The following is a 13,424-nucleotide window of genomic DNA, read 5'->3' as shown; positions in this document are numbered from 1 at the left end:
TACTTAAGACTTAAGAGTCATATTATTAATATGACTCTTAAGTCTTAAGTAGCTTGGTTTAATGTATTTCTTCACCCCACAGCTATGCATAAACCTACATTGCTTAATGTCTTCTCTTCACCCCATAGCTATACCTGTTAATTAATTAATTAATTGAACTAGTAATCAATACCTGTTACGGTGACAGGTGTGGGGGCACTGTGCTGGGATTTCTGGGGTCTGCTGCTTCTCTCCCCTTCACAAGTGTACTGGTACTGTCCACGTTGATCAGGTAGATATGTGATTATGGTTTGGCTTTGTGCTTCAATATGTTCCGGACCTCTCCAGTAATAGCGGTTCCAGTCTGTGTGCTCTGCTATGTCACACCTGAGACTAACTCTATCTCCAGGGTAGTATGGACCCTGAGGAGACACTAGAGTCACTGTAGCTGTGGGGAGAGCTGTAGAAGAAAAGAGCAGACACACATTCACACACCTACTACCTGGTTTTATTACCTCTGTAATAATAATCAGTGAATTACTTAATAATGGCATGGCACAAGAAATGTTGATTTAACTGACAGAAATGTATGATATCAATAATGTCTGCTGTACACATTAATGTCTCTGGGGGACTACAGTCACAGTTCAAGACAGGAGTGCAGGTGTGAAGACCCCCTGTGCGTGTGTGTGTGTGTGTGTGTGTGTGTGTGTGTGTGTGTGTGTGTGTGTGTGCGTGCGCGCGCGCGTGCCTACTTGCGTGTGCAATGTGCATGCGTGCGTGTGTGCGTGCATGCGTGCGTGCAGTGGGAGCTGGGGGAGGTTGAAATGAGCTAGGTTTCAGCTCCCTCTGCAGGGCTACAACAGAAAGACAGGCAGACAACTGAGTGTGACAAAGGTGACCCCCCCATTAACAATATGAGACAACATTATATTGAGGTGAACATTTGAGGCAAGTGATCATTTGGTAATTTGTGAATTACTTCATGAAGTGAAATCTATCTTCTACATTTAAAGCAGATTGAGAATTCCTTGGTCGAGAATGATAGTCTAATTCCTTAGCACACTTTCCACAAATATTCAGAGTTTAACCCCAAACAACTACATATAGGCCTACCACCACTACTACTGAGCAATGCTGATTGTGAAATCATGATTTTGAAATGCCATTCAAAGAATGTAAGGTCATAACAAAAGCTATGTGTCTACCAACTGTTTTATACAGAACTTCCTTTGCATGATGACATTTGCATTTTGTTTCTGGTCGCTAGCATAATTGGGTAACAAAAATCTCACCTGCGGCATGTCCATAGTATGAGCACAGGCACAGCTCTACAACACAAACACATGAAATGACATTTGCCTTATTATAGGCCTACTGATCAAACACAAGTTACAAGACAAAACAGTCATATGTCTCTTCTAGGGTGGCCATCTCCGTGACAGGTAAAAAGAGGACATATTTTAGGACATTTTAATGCATTTTTGTCCGGCTTAACGCTGTGCCTTATGCCGGGCAAGGCACTGAAAAGACGGACGGTCCGTCCTGAAGACGGACATCTCCTTTAGCATTTCATTTCACATTTCATCTGCACGTGTCCTTTACTCAACTCTTACAACAAGTACATCAATTATGCTGCTGTAAGTATGCACATTCTGCTTCATAGTTGGTCATTGTAGCCTGCTAAGTGCATTAGAGATTTGCATACCTCCATACCACAAATATACGATATGTTTTAGCCTTTTAGAATGTAAAAATCATTAGGCCTATTCAGTTTGAAAGGGTTTTACACAGTTGTGAGTCAGTTTACAGTCAGTGTGTGCAGAAAACACTGTACAAGTTCAACTTAGCTTACACAAAAGATGACACACAAAAGACAATACTCACCAAGAAGCAGAGCAAGCGCCATGTGGCCCGCCATCTTCTAAGTGATGGCGTGAGAAGGCTGATGCCTGAATTTCACACTGCACTTTAAATACGAAGCAGCAAAATGACTTCCCCTCTCAACAAGAACATATGAGGCGGGTTGTGGAAGATGTGTGACAGAGGAGGCACGTATTGTGGCCAGTGGTGGATGCATGCAAGCGTGTGTGCACTATGTAGGCCCTAATCAGTTTGTGTGACAACAGGTAACACTGCTGTTCACATGAGGAGAATCTCTTAATATAACACCCCCCCCCCCACACACACACACACACAATTGTCCCTGTATAGAAATAACAAAGGAGAGATAAACATACAGCATTTAAAGACAAAAGGCGGAACTTTTAAATTATATTATGATTACAGTTAATGTACAAATACTTAACCAGTGTCATTATAGCAGTAAATACAGTTTATTGTGAATAGTCTATAGCTGCCCAAAGTGGGAAAGGCTGACTGGGTAGGCTATATAGATTTCTAATCTCTTGTTCCTGTGGTATAGACATTTATGAGTTTATACTTCTATTACCTCCGGTGGCCAGCCAGATGTTTAAGCTTTATTTGAATGTACAGTAGCCTAGGCTATGCCCGCCTCTGCACTTCTATCTGCATTGCTGATGAGGTGTACAAAGGAAGTGGTTGGGGTTTGTTCTCTTTAACATGCACCTCACAGCAAAGGACATCACAACCACAACGACATTCATGCTTTTTCTTTCAGTGGACACATGACAGCCAGTGACATACAGACAAGACAGACAATTGTGATACAAGTGCAAACATTCGTCTACTTCTATTGCCACTACTGTCATGACAACTACTACTAGTGCATTTTTAATGTAAAAGTGTGTGTGTGTGTGTGTGTGTGTGTGTGTGTGTGTGTGTGTGTGTGTGTGTGTGTGTGTGTGTGTGTGTGTGTGTGTGTGTGTGTGTGTGTGTGTGTGTGTGTGTGTGTGTGTGTGTGTGTGTGTGAGGAATATTGAGCATTGGGCCTTTTAACCCTTTTCATGCAGCCTCTGTTTGTTATGAACTTATTGTGACCAAAATGGTGATGACCATGTCTTATGTTATGTCATGGCAAGAGTGTAATGATTATAGTATTTGTTAGCTCCTTGTGTGACAGAGGTCTTCCTGCACCTATTCGTCCCCCTCGGGGCGCGAACCTGCGACCTCGTCAACTACATCGGTTCGGAAATGGGAGGCACATTATGATATCGCTGGACTAAAGGACCAGTCCCCCGGCCCAGCAGCATTGACACTGTATGAGGCTTTCGGGAGGGTGGTTTACTAACGTTCCATGGCAACTCTGCTAGTTAGCTTCCGTTATACCTGCCCAGGGACCACAGATGTTAATTAAATTAGATTCCTAGCTAACTGGTACTGGAACTGTACTGTACTGGAACTGTCCTCCTGTACATGACCCATGTCAAACAAACCAATAAACCACAATAAACTAAACCAGTTGAGTTTGTTCAGCAAACAATAGTAAGTGGGATCACCAGCAAAGTCATATTCTATGATGAGTCCTATTTTTTGATGAGTATCCTATTTTCATTCTTTTTTTTGCTATTTACTTAGGTTTATTTCGGGTCTTATGATGGGGAAAGCAAACAGTTGATCCCATCGTACCACAGAAAGTCTTATTTCAGGGCCATGGACGGAGTCAGTGGATATTTTCTCCATCCCTGCTTTTCTCCTCACTTGAACAATTGGGTAGCAAAAGTGATCTGTATTCACTATGATGTCTTTTATTTTATTTTTTTTAATTAAACTTGGGTAGCCATGGCCCGTGAGGTCTTATAATTGGAAGGGTTGCACGTTTTAATACCATGCTATCCATGGCTGGAGTGCCCTTGAACAAGATGCCTAACCCCACATCGGTCCAGGAACAGTAACCAGTTAGGTATTACATTACATTACACTTAGCTGACACCTTTATCCAAAGTGTCTTGCAGTTATTACCAAGTCAAACATGGGAGGGATACAGCTCTTATGTGGAGCTGCATGCATGCTGCTGGTGTGTGAGGGCTTTTATCATTGATTACATCATTAAGTTAAAAATGTATCGCTCTACGAAAAGCAAATATGTCACCATCTCTCATTGAACTCCATTGATTTTCATTGTGTTGCTTTCCATGATTACAATGACCCTAAACATACACCTAAGGCCAAAGTTGATTTTCTGGAGAGGTGTGAGTGAATCAGTGATTAACCCTCCTGTTACCCTCAAATTTTAGAACATCCATGATCCTTGGGGTCAATTTGACCCCAACCACTTAAATGTCTACAAAATCAGTAGAAAACAACACTTTGGCACATGTTTATGCCTCAGATATGTATTATTGCTCTGTTGGTGACATAAAAAGTCCTTTAAATATATCCTAGCACCCCCACACATAGCCCACACACCAAAAAAACTGAATCCATGACTAGGCGAAAATGAGAAAAAATAGCAATAAAATGTCATTAATTGGTCTAAAAACATATGGATACATATTATTGAAATTTTAGTGGCTCCATATACTCCCTAAATATGAATTTCTATTACTTATAACATTTGAAAAGAAAAAACAAATTTGATTATCAAGGATATTATCTGTCTATTACCGTATGGTTTAATTTGACCCTAAAAGAAATAGACATTTTCCCAAACATTCAGAAGGTTTTTAAGTCCAACATTCATTTTCCTTGAATGTTTGAATGTGTATTTATAACACAAGTATAATAGTTAGGTAAGAACATGGATACATTGCCAACCAAGAGTTTCGGGAACATCATAGAAAATCATTGTTTTCTAAAAAAAATTCTACGCTTGAATTAGTGTGAAGGGAAAAGGCATAAGGAGCATAAAAAAACATAAGCAAAAATGAGCATGTGTTCCTTGTAGACATATTACATGTTCATGGTAGTGGGGTAATGTTTGAAGGAACAGGGCTAGCAAATTGTATGTTTACTTCTATTCACTATGTATGCCCACTGGAGAACTTGTGGTAAGGACGTCAATGTGTATGTCCTTCACAAAAGTTACAGCTGTTGCTGTTCCTGCCTTCTCTATGTCAGGTAGCAGCAGTTTATAACCAATGCTGCAGACAACTATGTCAATTTGAAACACCATACTGAATAGAGGAGAAGAATAGCACCATTATATCTCTCAACATAGCAACCAACCTTGAGATCGCATCAATATAAAGAAGTACATCGGCTTGTCACCATCAGAACAGTACATTTCAATATTTGGATCACAATCATAAAGCTTCTGTTCAAATATACCATCACTTATAATTATGTATGCTGGGCACAGAACAGCATGCACAGCAATATGTGACCCATCTTATGCTAGCGTGTGTGTGTAGTGGGAGGGTGCAAAAGTAGCTCCCAGGGTACAGGGCTGGGGGGTAGGGGGGTTGCTGTGGTGGGTGCCATGATGCTACTATAGGTACAACAAGGTTCAGTTGGTGGATTTTGTCAAAATGTCAATGCTGTACAGCCACCACTGTCCAAAATGTTGCCGTGAATTAGTTTTAGGCCTCCCCCATGTCATTTTTTTGTTATCAGGGGCCAAACAAAAGCAAAATGTTCAGAGGAAACATGGCTAAATAGCTTATTTTCATGTATTTCACATTATCTAAACATATTTTAACATTTATTTGCAAAATATGGATGTTCCATTCATGTTTTATACACTTGAAACAATTGGGGTCAAATTGACCCCAAGGAACACGGATGTAACCAAAATGTGTACAGTACTTAGTAAAAACATTTTTGTTGAAATTTCACTTTTTTTACATTCATCCCATCTATTTAGGAAAAGTCATCAAAGATGAAGCAGAAGAAATATGTACTTCATGTATTTTTCAGGTGTTAAACATTGAAAGGGGTCAAATAGACCCCAAGGATAACAGGAGGGTTAAGTATGACACCCAATCTGCGTATTTGAAGTGTTTTGAAGTGACTTATCTGCTCATTTTCCCATTATATTATGTTCGATAGGCAACAAAACTTTTGTCTTGTCAAAATCTGCCCTGTCTGTGTTCATTAAAGGATCAATCTTTCTTTGGTGCATGAAATTTATTTTTGTACATTCATTTTCATTCGAGAGGGTTGTAGCTTTCATATGAGTGACTTCTGAAGCCAAGTGATTAATTGAAAGTCAGGTTATTAGCTATTATTCCAAACAGATGGGTAGGCGACAACTCTTTTGGAGGCGAGGGTAGTGTTTGATGTGTTGGGCTCTTGTGATCCTTCCTGGATATGACACTAAAATGGCCGTGGCACCTGCTTAGTCAGGATTTGGCCACAAGATGGAGAGAGAAGGTGCTAGAAACTTTTGGGGAAGTTCACCAAAGTGCCACACCCACAGAACAATTGTCATCAAAAATATGAGATCATCTCATGGACAGTAGAAGGCTACCTGTATAAAAGGGTCACCACATGCCCCAAGTTTAGACGGAGTAAGAAGACGCGAAGGAGCAGACGAAGAAGGAAGAAGACCAGGAGAAGAGCCAGTCGGGGCTTGCTGCGTCAAGATGCAGCAGAGATGGATGGCCCATGGACAGCACTGCCTGTTCACACGTCGGGAAACTTTTTATTTTTACATTTTTCCTTTTTGACTTTTAGTCATTTTCTTTCTTGGTTTTCTAAAATAACATCAAACTATTTTGTTTATTTTATGTACCTTTCTATTTATTTACTTATTTATTTTTAAAGGAGATTGTCTCCAGCTGAAAGACTTGGCGGAGGAGTATTTCTCTCTCCAGCTCTTTGGCCGTAAATTTCAAGCTGTTAAATAAATTACCTCTAGGTCAAGATTGTTGCAAGCGAGTTTTTGCTCCTCTTCATGCATGGCTGTCGGGACTGAGAGGTGAGATTCCAACCATCTATTCTTGGTCATAAATTATTTCCCCTTGGCATAGGGCAGGAGTAAAGTAGTTCTTATTTTTTAAATAAATGCTTTATCCCTCCCTCTCTTTGTCCACTATTCCCTGACTTCATGTTATGAGGATGACGGTTTGTTTGTTTGTGTGTTTGTTTGTTTATTTTTGTTTGTTTTTAAAAACCTAATAAAAGTTAATCACAAAAAAAAAATGCTTTATTGTTTGATTCAGACTATTTGTTGAAATGTTTATATCGCACGGTTCCTTTACATTAGAAGGTGCTTATATGTGTGAGTTGGGGAAACTAAGTCTCAATTAAGAAAATGGTCTGAATTAGGTCTCATGCGAGCGGAGACATTCCGCGGGTTGCGCTACCATTTAGGAAATAAATTAGCCAACCTGATTGGTTGGATTGAAATGGATAAGCCAGGGACACCTGGTGAAAAGGTTCTCTTGTTGCTGACTCGGCCCGGTTACATACAGTAACACAAGCCAAACTGAAATTACAACAGCATTTGTAAAGTTACCTGGTGTTCAATTGAGAGCCCCGTTATGAACCATTAGGCCTAGTATTGCGCCATTTCAGCATCACATGCAGGAAAGAATCTATAAACATCAACAAATAATAATAAAAAATAAAACCGTCGGAGTGAATCATAGTCTTTATGGTTCAATGGCAGCTTTTTTTTACGTCAAGGCACAAAGCAGTCTCATCTAAAATGTAATAAAACCAGGGTTCTCTTCAGGTAGGCCTACGACATTTAAAAGTCTGTCAGTCATGCGCGCTGTCAAATGAAAGTCAATCAGAAGGGACCGAAACATCGCCCTATGTTTCGCAAGTTCGCCTACCGGGGCTAGCTACGCTTCTCAACCGCCTTTCAAACCTCGCTGTCGGGTTAACCCACGGCAGACAGACCCGGCAGACCAGGCGAGAAGCGGTGAACGATCGTTTGCACACATTACCCACTCTGAGTCACTCGATATCACAACACAGTGTCTGCATGGCTTAAATTGCGTGTTGGTCCTAGATAACATTTAAGCCCTGTTATATCGTTAAAGAAGTAGGCCTACAAGAAGTAGTGTAATATAAGCCTGGTTGTGGTAAAAGGCTAACAAATGCTAACTGTAGCTTACCCGGTTAGCTAAAAACAACGAGTGATCAAATGACAATGTAGGGAAACCTATTTGTGTCAAATAAGTTAGAAGTGCATAGTGCATTTTTACACCAATCCGTGGTCGTCATGGTATTTATAAGCATCTACAGTATATCACGTAAGTGAGTACACCCCTCACAGTTTTTGCAGATTTGTTAGTATATCTTTTCATAGGAAAGCATCAAAGAAATTTCACTTTGACACAATGATTAGTGACCTTTTAACAACATATTTAACCACTTAAATTTCTTGTTCACTCAGAAAAAAACAATATACAGCCATTAATGTTTGAACATATACCCACAAAAGTGAGTACACCCCAGATTGAAATCCGGTAGAGAAGGGGCCGTGTTGGCTTGAATCGTCTCGAAATGAAAAGGGATTAAAAGGGAGGTCATCGGTGTGCGTTTCAACCTTTCTTTGCATTGAACTTTTACATTTTGAGTGTGCACCTGGCTTAAATAGATTGGTGTGAGATTTGAATGCAATCCTATGGAGAATATCATGATCTGCTTCAGTAGTCACAGTGCATGTTGACATGCATGTTTCTTTCAGGTGTATTTCAGATTGCCAATGTTGACAGCATTCATGCATCCCCAAACCATGTCAGTCCCACTACCATGCTTGGCTATTGAGAGGATTAACTTTCTTGTAAAACTCACTTGTTTACCACCACACATGCTTGACACCATCTAAAGTAAATTTGTTTATCTTGGTCTCTTCAGATCACACGACATGGTTCCAGTGATCCATATCCTTGGTCTGTTCATCTCTCTTGAGACCAAGATAAACAAATTGGCTTTAGATAGTGTAAAGCATGTGTGGTGGTAAATAAGTGAGTTTTACTAAAAAGTTAATGGTAAATTTTGGCCAAATCTAAACTCTGTGCCGCCCTGTGGACACAAGAGAGAATCACAATTCAGAAACGCATCACGGGCGGGCGGACGGACCGACAAAGCCTCTTATAAAGATGCATAGGACGCATCTAAAAATTTGTCATAACTCAATAGTGAAAGCCAAACAAAAAGTTAAAAATGCCTTTTCTTTTTGGGAGAGGCTGGGTCCGAAACAACAGCTCTGAGTACTGCAGCTCTGGCATAATCATTTTTATGCAGAAATCTTTTATCCCTTTTCCCTCTCCATCTCCGACTACCCCTTCTTTACTGTCTACATTTTCCTGTGCTCGTCCTCCTCCATCCTTTTTCCCAATTTTCTCTTCACCCTTCTTTGCCCTCTGCAATGTCTGGTTTTTGGAAGGCAGTTCATAACCAACAATGGACAGTTTGCCTTTGGGCTGCCAAGGCTTCAGCTCCTTGTTACGTATCTGTCCTGCTGCCTTCATCTGTGGCTTGGCCGTGCCAAAGCATGTGAGCATCACGCGGTCTTCGGCCTCGTGCAGCAGTCTCAGCTCATGCTCCAGGCAGGCAGGACCCAGCTGCTCAAGCTGACGCCACAGTGAGGCATTGAAGTAGTCGTAGAGTGCTGCGTCCAGCCAGTTCCAGGTACGGATCTTGGCCGGCAGCGTCCCTTGCAGCCGCTTGCGGGACTCGTCTGCCCGCATGTTCTGCTTCAGGTACACCAAGTCTTCGGGGTCCCAGTTGAGCAGGCGACGGAGAAGTACCAGCGACTCATCAAAGTGCTCCATGATCATCACGAGCGAGAAAACATCCTCCAGGTGTCTTGTGAACCTCCAGAAGTAATGCATGTCACCCAGCGGACGGTCCTTGTCTCCTCCCAGGTCAAAGGTCGCAATGTTGCGGGCGTACATGGAGTCTAATTCCTTGCTCCGGTAGTACAACTGAGGCTGTCGGAGGAATTCCTCAATGGAGCCGTTGGGCACACGCTGGAAGCTCTTGCACTCTGACCTGAAGTAACTGAAGGCAGACTCGAACATGGCCACAGGCTCACGGAGGATGGTGAAGAACCGTGTGTCTTTGGGCATCAGCCGTCGCATCTCGGCCACGTCGAGCCGGGCATGGTTGGTGAGCACATCAGGTGGTACAGTGTTCTTGTGCACAAATTGGGCCCTGAAGGGGAATGGGTAGCAAAACATATGATGGCACTTGGACACAGGCATGGCTACAGTGAGGTTGTGGCGCTCGGCGAAGCGGAAGAGGATGTTCTGAACCGTGCTGCTGCCCGTCTTGTGGGTCTTCAGGAAGACCACGCTGGTGTGCTTGGCCTTGCCAGACGAATTGCCAGAAGAATGGGGGCAGGAACCAAGAAGAAGTGAGGAAGAGTTGAGGGTCTCCAGAATGCTAGAAACCCAGTTGGTGTACAGGTAGCTGGAAACAAGATATACATTTGAAAAAGATATGAATATAAAGAAGAGCACACCATATTTTGTGATCAACAAACCTGACAAAAGGAAGATGGGTAAAGGACTGAGGACATACATGTAAATGGAACAATAAACTGCTAAATATCCTCGGACAAAAGTACCAAAAGTATATATTGTTTTCCCGTCAAGAATCCTTAGTCCTTTAACCCACTTAAGTTACTTTCTTGCAAGGACACAACTGTCTACTCTTTTTTGAAACGAAAACTTACAGAATGCATGATGGACATCAGTGACAGGCAACTTGGATTCATAAGATACAATCCAATGCCACAGCATTATGGATGTTCAGTCCATGTAGCCCATCATTGCACATACTACTATATAGGGAGGGGGAGAGAGATCTATTCAGACATACCGCTATTCAGACACCAGATATGCCATAGGGTTAGGGTAACTGTATGCACTCTCCCTAAACTGAAAAAACCTGAGCAACGTAGCACAAACCACAGAAATGGCAGATTTCGGTGGGAAACATGCCGTTATTCAAATGAATAGACATCAATCAGGGGCGTAAAGTATACCCCCGCAGCCCCCACGAGGCAGGGGGGCCCATACGAGGCGGGGGGGCCCACATGGGCCCTTGACTTGAAGAATGGGCCCTTCCACATGATATTAGGCCCTCTTTTTTCGTTTGGGGGCCCATTCTTGGTAGCTTGCAGGGGGGCCTGAAGAACTTGTGTTACGCCAGTGACATCAATGTCTGAATAGCGACATGTCTGAATACTGCCATGTAACCATTAAATACAGTACAATCACCTGCCATGTGGTCCTAAATAAGACAGTAGAGTGCCTATGGTGATGATCACCAAAGCTAAGAACATCTTCTTGTTGGCCATCTCTCTATAAACAAAGAATAAACAACAGTTAAATGGTTTAAAGAAGAAGGCTTAACAAGAATACAATGGTTTTAAGAAATACACGATGGTAACTTCACATTACGGATCACTGATAAGGTGGTACTTTCATGGTAGTTCCATGGTTATTTCAGGGGACAGGACATTTCGTCTAATGAATGTTCAAAACTTGGGACCATTCGTATAAGGCCTGGGACGTTTCGTTGAGGACAGTCCGTCTACCACAAAGACCTACCAAACGTCCTTAAATATGAACTAAACGTCCTTAGGTCTGAACTTAACGTCCCTAAGTTTTCTTGGAAATCATCCGTCAATCCCTTCAGGCTGCCTATTTTGTTTTATAGTTTTTGATGTTTTATCTACTAGGCCTATTAGGCTATTTGTTATTTAAAAAGGCAACGCTCTTGAGCAATTATTTTATTTGTATATATTGTTCGTTATTATAAATAAGCTGATAGGCCTGTGTCCGTTATTAAATAAGCTGTTCCCTATAGGCCTAGGCTAGATAACTGCCTTTAACGCATCATTTTTACACTGTTTTGTTTTATCTATAGGCCCTACTAGGCCTATTAGGTTATTTGTTATTTAAAAAAATGTAAATCAGCTGTTCCAATGCATGACCTTTACGCTCTTTTTAACTGTAAAGGCAACCCTCTTGAGCAATTGTTTTATTTGTAGGCTATTAGGTAGGCCTATATCAGGGGTGGGCAACCGGAGGCCAGGAGGCCACACGTGGCCCTCCTCCTCACTCAGTGTGGCCCTTAGATAAAACATAACGTAAAAAATGATAATTACAAGATTATTTTAAACCACTACTGAATTCATCTGTTGTAATTACACTGTTGGCCAATAGAAAACACTCCTATTCCTTCCCAACAATATCGGCAGTCAGTGAGCAACCAACTGCACTTCAAACTCTGCAAGTTGCAGTCAGGTCCGTCGTTATGTGGCCCTCCGAAAGTGGCAATGAAAAAATCTGGCCCTCCTTATCATGAAAGTTGCCCATCCCTGGTCTATATTGTTTGTTATTATAAATAAGCTGTTCCCCAAGTAGACACAAGCTAAATAACTCTGCCTTTAACGTATCATCTTTACACAATTTTGAACAGTAAAGACAACACTCTTGAGCAATTATTTTACGCTAAATCCCATTTCTAATTTCTACCCCTACACCCCTACGCCTTTGCCCCTCGTCCCGTCAAATGGAGCTGTATTATTATTCGTTATTATAAAAAAGATATCAGCATATGCTCATGGTCATTTTTCGGTTTGTCTCTTCCAGCTCTCCTGATTTGTTTGAGGACACCTTTGAACACATTATTAGCCGCTGCGAACTCAGTGTCCAGCATTATATTAATATTGCGGCTAAGGGGAGGCTCATTGAGATGACGATTGAGCCCTGCACGCAGCCCAGCATAGCTGCTAATGCCATACATTTCCCCTTTCACTGTTCTTATCGAACCATAAACTTCTCTAAGCATATGGCCTAATTCAGCCTTTGCTATTGTTTTGAGATCCGCTGTATACTTGCGCTCTTGCAGCCAACTCGTAAAGCACTTCACTGCCCACGAAGTTTGTTTAACGGTATTCCCTTCGTGTCGGCTCTTTTCTATTGAGTCCAATTCTTGCAGGGTTAATTTGACAGCTCTTGTTGCGATGTTCGGCGTAACCTCCATGTTTGCCCTTTCCTCCCTCTCCTCCTCATCTGATTCATACTTCAGATCGAAATTAATGATAAACTCGCCCATAGCTATTCTTTTTTCTTCTCTAGGCTACCTGTCAACTTCCTCGATTACTTCTCGCTTGTTTATGTATGTATTTTGTGGAATGATGGAATGGAATGTTGGTGTAACGGTTACTTTGTATCTTTGGTCGCGGAGTGATTATTAGATGTGAAGAGTCATTCATAGAGTGTTGGAGGATACCCTCACTCCTAGTGACGTGTAGAACGCCTCTTGTCCAATCAGAATTTGTGAAATAATTCGACCGGATCTAACTATTGTATAATTGTTGATATTATTCGTTATAAAAACATAAATCAGCTCTGGTCAGTCTTTGGTGTGAATATTTTTTGAAATCCTCGCCGATTTGAATGACAAAGATGCCAACTCCAATTACGTCTGTAATTTTCCCAGGTTATGCACACTTGATGGATTCCAGCCAGCACTACTAAATTAATTGGCAGCAGTAAACAAAAGCAGTCACTGGTTTGCGACGCTAAAGGTGTTGACTGTACAAAAAAGCTCATCATAACATCCCCTCTCTTTCATGCATCAGTGGGCTATTGAAAGCTGCGTATGCG

General features: G+C 41.6%; 2 protein-coding genes across 2 annotated transcripts in view; both read right to left on the bottom strand.

Moving 5' to 3' along the window:
* LOC134437305 (cell adhesion molecule-related/down-regulated by oncogenes-like) overlaps window positions 1-1,900 on the bottom strand; it is a 41,100-nt gene extending 39,200 nt beyond the window's left edge. Inside the window, exons 1-3 of the mRNA XM_063186796.1 lie at window positions 1,867-1,900; window positions 1,275-1,310; window positions 173-439 (exon numbers count right to left, since the gene is read on the bottom strand). Of these exons, the coding sequence (XP_063042866.1) occupies window positions 173-439; window positions 1,275-1,310; window positions 1,867-1,900 (337 nt within the window). The remainder of the gene's footprint in view (window positions 1-172; window positions 440-1,274; window positions 1,311-1,866) is intronic.
* Window positions 1,901-8,803: 6,903 nt separating this feature from the next.
* Window positions 8,804-12,870, bottom strand: LOC134437304 (galactose-3-O-sulfotransferase 3-like). The gene is made up of 4 exons (XM_063186795.1): window positions 12,650-12,870; window positions 9,149-10,212; window positions 8,966-9,055; window positions 8,804-8,820 (listed from the first exon to the last, which is right to left on the bottom strand). The coding sequence occupies exons 1-4, from the start codon at window positions 12,868-12,870 to the stop codon at window positions 8,804-8,806; spliced, it is 1,392 nt and encodes a 463-aa protein (XP_063042865.1).
* Between the last annotated feature and the right edge of the window lie 554 nt (window positions 12,871-13,424).

The sequence above is a fragment of the Engraulis encrasicolus genome, chromosome 21, assembly GCF_034702125.1.
Source record: "Engraulis encrasicolus isolate BLACKSEA-1 chromosome 21, IST_EnEncr_1.0, whole genome shotgun sequence".
NCBI lineage: Eukaryota > Metazoa > Chordata > Actinopteri > Clupeiformes > Engraulidae > Engraulis > Engraulis encrasicolus.
The sequence above is the reverse complement of the archived record's forward strand: the minus strand, read 5'-3'. Positions and strand labels throughout refer to the sequence as shown.

What these genes read in the sequence shown, in the direction of transcription:
- LOC134437304 (XM_063186795.1), bottom strand. Translation starts at nt 12,870, where the DNA reads ATGGGCGAGTTTATCATTAATTTCGATCTGAAGTATGAATCAGATGAG. An exon ending in AGTTGGCTGCAAGAGCGCAA is followed by an intron (nt 10,213 to 12,649) that starts GTATACAGCGGA and finishes TCTTGTTTCCAG; the next exon opens with CTACCTGTACACCAACTGGG. An exon ending in ATTGCAGAGGGCAAAGAAGG is followed by an intron (nt 9,056 to 9,148) that starts GTGAAGAGAAAA and finishes GAGAGGGAAAAG; the next exon opens with GGATAAAAGATTTCTGCATA.